The sequence below is a fragment of the Pundamilia nyererei genome, unplaced genomic scaffold (genome assembly GCF_000239375.1).
Source record: "Pundamilia nyererei isolate P.nyererei 1_Seehausen unplaced genomic scaffold, PunNye1.0 scaffold00093, whole genome shotgun sequence".
In the NCBI taxonomy this organism is placed as follows: Eukaryota; Metazoa; Chordata; class Actinopteri; order Cichliformes; family Cichlidae; genus Pundamilia; species Pundamilia nyererei.
Genome location: NW_005187494.1, coordinates 1,484,135 through 1,490,014, shown reverse-complemented (window position 1 = coordinate 1,490,014; position 5,880 = coordinate 1,484,135). Strand labels below are relative to the sequence as shown.

Below are 5,880 nucleotides of genomic sequence, written 5' to 3'. Positions count from 1 at the left end.
CGTACGGAACAAGTTTGACTATCAGGACACTTTGAACACTTGTGAACATTGTAAGTTTGGTATGTAAAACTTTATATTCAACCATGCAAGTTTCTATATCCATTACTTAAAAAAGTATATAGCCTTTTGAAATTGAATGATTCTCTTAGATACACCCTGTATCATTGATGCTAAGTCCAGAAGTGATTCAGTCCCCATAAACTCACATGTTCAAAATATTCAGTGGTAGTAAAGAAAATAAAAGGTTAAAAAGTGGTATGAAATATAGCTTTGATCTCGATAATGTAATGAGAATCTTATTTTATAACTCAGCACATTTAACTTGAATTAAATCTTATAATAATTCATATTATTTAATGGTGGTTGTTATTCACTTTTAATTATGCAAATAACCAGTCAGAGAAACCCATGCTGCTGTTGTGTTGAGTGAAGTTTTAGTATTATATTTGTATTTTGGTTAATTAGTACCAATTAGCAATAATCATTCTCTGTGCAAATCACCAGTGCATTGATGCTAATCTTGCTAGCGTTACCTGATAACTTCACTCTTCACCATCCTGTACAAACGTATACTCACTTCTGGCATCATAGACACTGACAGTCACGATACAACAAGTCTTCACAAATCAGTGGGTGACATTTAGTCATGTTCATATTTTATATACAGACTATATATATTACACAGATTTTTTTTTCCTCCTCTTGTAATCTGTTTGAGCAGGAAATGGGATATTTCCTGACATTTAAAATTGTTACTTCTTGTGTATACATGAGATATGCAAATGTGCCACATTGAGGAATGAAGGCCCAAATCAAACATGCTCTTTAAAGTCTTTCAAAATACAAATATCAGTCGATATATGAAACTCTGGATTTGCTTAAACTTTCATATCAGTAGTTTCAGCCTTTAAAAAAATCCATTATCCGGCAGGCTGTACTCAGGATGCACCGCCAGTGTCATCAAAGCATTTTACTGATCTGAGAGTCGTGACCTTTATAAGACACGCTGATATTAGTAGAAGGTGCCGTCTCCATTCTGCTGCGGGGGTCTCTGTTTTCGTTCAGAGGACACTCACTGGGCGCCCGGCACCAGAAAACCTGCTTATACGAGTTCCTGAAGTTCTCAGACAGGAAGGCATAGATGATGGGATTAACAGAGGAGTTGCTGTAGGCCAAGCAGTGAGCCACCATCCTGAACACGAAGGAGGCCTGGTTCAGAGGGAAGGAGCCAAACTCCACCCACAGGTGGACGATGTGATGAGGCAGCCAGGACAGACAGAAGACAACAACCACCACGAGGACAGTCTGAGCAGTCTGTGGAAAAGAGATGATCACAGGTCACGTGTCACATAAGGGTATGAACACGTTTCCAAAAAAGTTGGAACATGTGTAAAATGTAAATAAAAGGTGAATATATTTATTAGACATTTAAACCCTATACTTATTTAAAAGTTTACAAGTGTAACCAATCAAAAGTGCCATTGCTTTTGAAAAACATCTGTTCACTTTAAACTTGATCCTAACAGAATCCCCTCTTCTTCTAACAACACTCTGTAGAGTTTATATGCTTTACTATATATTGTCAGGTCTTTACTGCAGGCACTTTAAAACCCTAACTCTTATACTCAGAAGCAATTCTTTTGGAATATTCCCAAAACACAGTCTGGCATTTTTTCGCTGAAATAAGGCTTCAGGATGGAAGCTGTTGTCCTAGCGTTGTGTATCATTTAGCAATAATGGTGCCTTCATAGATGTTATCCATGCCATGTGAACTATCAGGAATGCTGTCTTTGAACTCTGACAAGCTGTTTGGTCGCTCTCCTCGTGACGTCCAAAAACTATTTTAAATTTTTATTGGTCAAACCACAAGAAAGTTTTCTAGTTTGCCTCACTGCACATTATGGTGGACCAATACTGCCAAAATCAAACATAAATAAACAAATAACTTAATAAAAATATGTCTTTAAATGCATCAGACAGCAAAGCATTTTTCACCTGCTCTCCTATTCTGGTCATTACAGCAGATGGATCCACACGCTTGATTCTCTTCCTGATGCAATGCTTGCACGGGTTTGCCACTTCTCACAGTCTCAAATTAAGGATCTTTTGCATGTTAGGTGAATGTGGTGACCACTATGGAGCCACCCATTAATTGCATGAGATATAATACCAAATTAAACACAGGCACTGACTAATCTATCATCTGTGAGACATATCGAGACTTCAGACATATATTTTTTTCTTTATTTTTTCTTTTATATATTTATTCAATCAGTTTTTTTAATTTTACATTTTATTGCTAACTTCTTTTGGTAGTTCCAGTCTTCCACACATGTTTGTTTCACCAAAAGTGTTGCTGAGCCAATGCAGTAAATTGAATATTTGTGTCAGTTTTTTACTGCAGTGTCATCTAAAGACCAAAAGATCTAAGACAGCCTATAAAGATCTCTGAATAAATGCAGAAAATTTGCACATTGTTTTATTTAGATTTTATACATTTACTTTTTTTGGAAGCAAGGTGGTATAAATTATTGGAAAAGAATTGTTAGTGGATAGCTCAGTGCCGAGTTTTGAGCCAAATGCAATAAAATGACACTTCACAGCATCACCAGAACCCCACTGGGTAATTTAGTCTAGATTTTTATGCTGACACATAAGTGCTGTAAATGGAGTTCAAGAGTGCAGGCATTTTTATCTGCACCTAATGAGCACATTAACCTCTCAGCCAGCGAACTGTTCAATCACGGCTCCTAATTTAGTGAGAAATCAGAAGCAAAAGAAAATTGCTTCCACCAACCTTCTTTTTGGAGAGCTCGGATTTTTTTGAGACATTCTTGAGCTTTTTGTGCAGATGATTTAAAACCTGAAAACACAAAACGCACATGTGAATGTTTTCAAGGAGCAGCCAAATTATTTCACGTTTATTTATTTTCAGAAAGACATCTGGGCAGATGTTGAAGGACCACTTAAACCTTTTTTACAAACGAATCCATTGTTGTTAAAATAAGTATTTTTTACTATAAAAGAGAGAGATGCGATCTGAATAACAAGTTAACGCATTAATTTCTTCAACACTTTGAAAATTCGTTATTACACTGTATATTCATGGTCACTTATTGACTCTGGTTCGTGCGCGCTCACCTTTGCATAGCACACAGATATCAAAGTGAGAGGCAGAAGGTATCCAACCACAAAGGTGCACATCACGTAGACTTTCCTCTGGTGTTCCGGCCAGACCTCCCAGCAGAAGGTGTTGTTGTTCTCCCTCTCCACGATGCTCTGGTAGTGCGCAACGGGAGCTGCCATGACCACGGACAGTGTCCAGATCAGCACCACTCCGAGCATGGCATGCCTCTCCACCCGGATCGAGGAGGATTTTCTAGCGTGGACGATGGCCACGTAACGGTCCACGGACATTGCTGACAGAGTGAAAATACTGACCAGCATAGACACGGTGAAGAAATAGTGGATAAACTTGCAAATGAACGCTCCGAGCACCCACGTAGGCAGCATGTAGATGGTGGACTGGAAAGGGACGCAGAAGAGGAGGTAGGACAGGTCAGCCACGCTCAGGTTGAGGATGAATATGTTGGTTGTGCTTCTCGGTTGTCCGGGTTTACTGCGCGCCAGCACGGTTATGACCAGTGTGTTTCCAAGCACACCAAGAAAGAAAATGAGTCCAAATATTAGAAGAGAAATGAAGTTATCTACTCCCATTTCCAGGATGATTTTAGCTGGCAGCCTCATGGTGTTGGTGGCGAAAGGCTGACTTTGGTTTTCCACCTGTAGCTCCATGATTTTCCAGCAGTGAAGAAAAGTTACATGTTTTTACGAAGGATGGATAACCTCTATGAGGCTCAAGCTGAAGATAGATTTCCTCTAGAGTAAAGACAGGACAGAGCTCATGTATTTGCAGGCTGACCCCCTCCCCACATGCCTGCCTTCCCGAGAAACGTCACCATACTGTACGCACCAATACCTTTTCACTTTTCAGCGGCATATAGCCAGTGAACCAGAACTAAAAAGAAACCAGGTGACTGCTTCAAGAATTCACGTTAACAAGCCACATCCAGAAGTATTCAGTACCACTTTATTAAACCAGGAAAATCCAAAAATAACACATGCTGGCACATGGAATATGCTATATGAGAGGAAATAGATCATATACATGCATACATAAGTAATTTATTTGTAAATATGGCATGTATTATCTCCCCCAGAAGCTCACTTCAAGCAAAAATAAATGGATTTAGGTATTTTCAGGGACAGATAGCATGACGATTTATTATGCTGCTCTGAGACCTTTTAAGTCTTTTCATAGATTCCTTATTCCTTTTTTCTTTATGCTTTTATGAAGTGTCCATTGACAGAAGATAACTCATGTTACAATGTAATAGAAACAGTCAAAAGTAAAAAACAAAATAAAACAGAGGTTTAATTAAATATTTTTGTCATTATCATTTGTAAAATCTTAATAAAGTATCTGATTTGTAATCCTTGCTTATAAGCAGTTGGTATGACTTCAAAAAGGAGATGAATAGTTTATCTATATTAGCGTGTACTATTTGTAACAGTTTCAGAACATTTACCAAACAGCTTTTTATAGGGATGCAGGATCTGACTTGTCTTTCTTGGAGCTTTACCAGTGCAATGAAGGACATACTGTAGTTAGCTAACATAGACTGTATGTAAAAGATGGACATATGTGCTGTGACATCGTCAATCCACGAATGACACAGCCTCAATATAAGGGGTTTGTTTAGTTTTGTATTTTATTTGTTTTTTCTGGGGCTTGTTTTGTTTTGATAGTATCGTTTTGTTTTTTCATAGCCAGAAGTGATTTTGGTGAATAAGATGTCACCTCAGCTTTGATAGCTACCTCATGCATCCATAAACTATACAGGTGTAATGCAAAGTCATGGTGCAAAATTTAAGAATAGAAATCTGACTAAAACCTAAGCATAAACCTCTTGGACAGTCTGTTCCAAACAGCAAGCCATGTTATTTTTCAGATAACCTCATAAACAGTAATCCAGAAAGCACAAACTTGGGAAACATGGTAAAAAGGTCCCTTGATGGCAAATGAAGCCTAGCAGAAAGCTATCAGCTGCAGCACAACTGTTAACCTGCACATTAAGAGCTACCAGTTAACAAATGGTTGATTTATTTGACCATCTACTAGCAAATAATTGTTGTTATGAAAGGTAAAACTATCCAAACTGTTTGTTCTAAGCATGCTTTTTAAAGCACTAAAGTTTAGGATTTTACCACTGGAACCTATGGAGATCAACTCACTTTTGCCATTAGCTATGAAGGCTGTTGGGACATTAATTTAAGCAAGCTGACCACTGTGATATTAAAATGCTCAAAACGTCCAATAGCCAATAACAACCCAACAATGAACAAGACACATGTACTCCCAGTGACAGTCCCAAGCCTGGACAAATGGAATCATAAAGAAGATTTCCATAATGGATTGGTAGATGTCAGGGTTAACGACTGGCTCCAGTGCTGCTGGCCAACAGGATGTTGGTACTGTTGGCTGAAGATAATGGAAAACGAAAGGGGGAAGGCATGTTAGGAGGCAGCGAGAGAGAAAAGAAATGCAGGAGTGTGTGGGTGAGAGTGGGGACTTTAAATATACAGACTATGACTGGTCTATGATATTATAGCCAGTTACAAGCACTCAGACAACCAAGTAGAGAACATGACTTTAGCACTTTAGCACTCCACAATAAAGATCAAATCTAATTTGCTAGTAATCCTGGAGGTTAGGCCTGAAAATACCCAGGATTCATCCTGTGGGCACAATGAACTAACATTAACCTCCTAAGACCTGAACTCTTCCACGGCATGCATTTTTAATTTCTCTTTGATATT

The 5,880-nt window shown here is 38.4% G+C and overlaps 1 protein-coding gene across 1 annotated transcript; it reads right to left on the bottom strand.

Annotated features, from left to right (window-relative positions):
- Window positions 1-717: 717 nt before the first annotated feature.
- Window positions 718-3,911, bottom strand: galr1a (galanin receptor 1a). Its single transcript, XM_005739762.1, has 3 exons — window positions 3,142-3,911; window positions 2,798-2,863; window positions 718-1,314 (listed from the first exon to the last, which is right to left on the bottom strand). Exons 1-3 carry the CDS (start codon window positions 3,793-3,795, stop codon window positions 961-963), a joined length of 1,074 nt encoding a protein of 357 aa, XP_005739819.1. The 5' UTR covers window positions 3,796-3,911; the 3' UTR covers window positions 718-960.
- Window positions 3,912-5,880: the final 1,969 nt, after the last annotated feature.

Excerpts from the sequence above, each read along its gene's own strand:
- galr1a (XM_005739762.1), bottom strand. The coding sequence starts at position 3,795 with ATGGAGCTACAGGTGGAAAACCAAAGTCAGCCTTTCGCCACCAACACC. Across the intron at positions 2,864-3,141 it reads TATCTGTGTGCTATGCAAAG|GTTTTAAATCATCTGCACAA; the intron begins GTGAGCGCGCAC and ends TTGTGTTTTCAG. Across the intron at positions 1,315-2,797 it reads CCGAGCTCTCCAAAAAGAAG|ACTGCTCAGACTGTCCTCGT; the intron begins GTTGGTGGAAGC and ends TCTTTTCCACAG.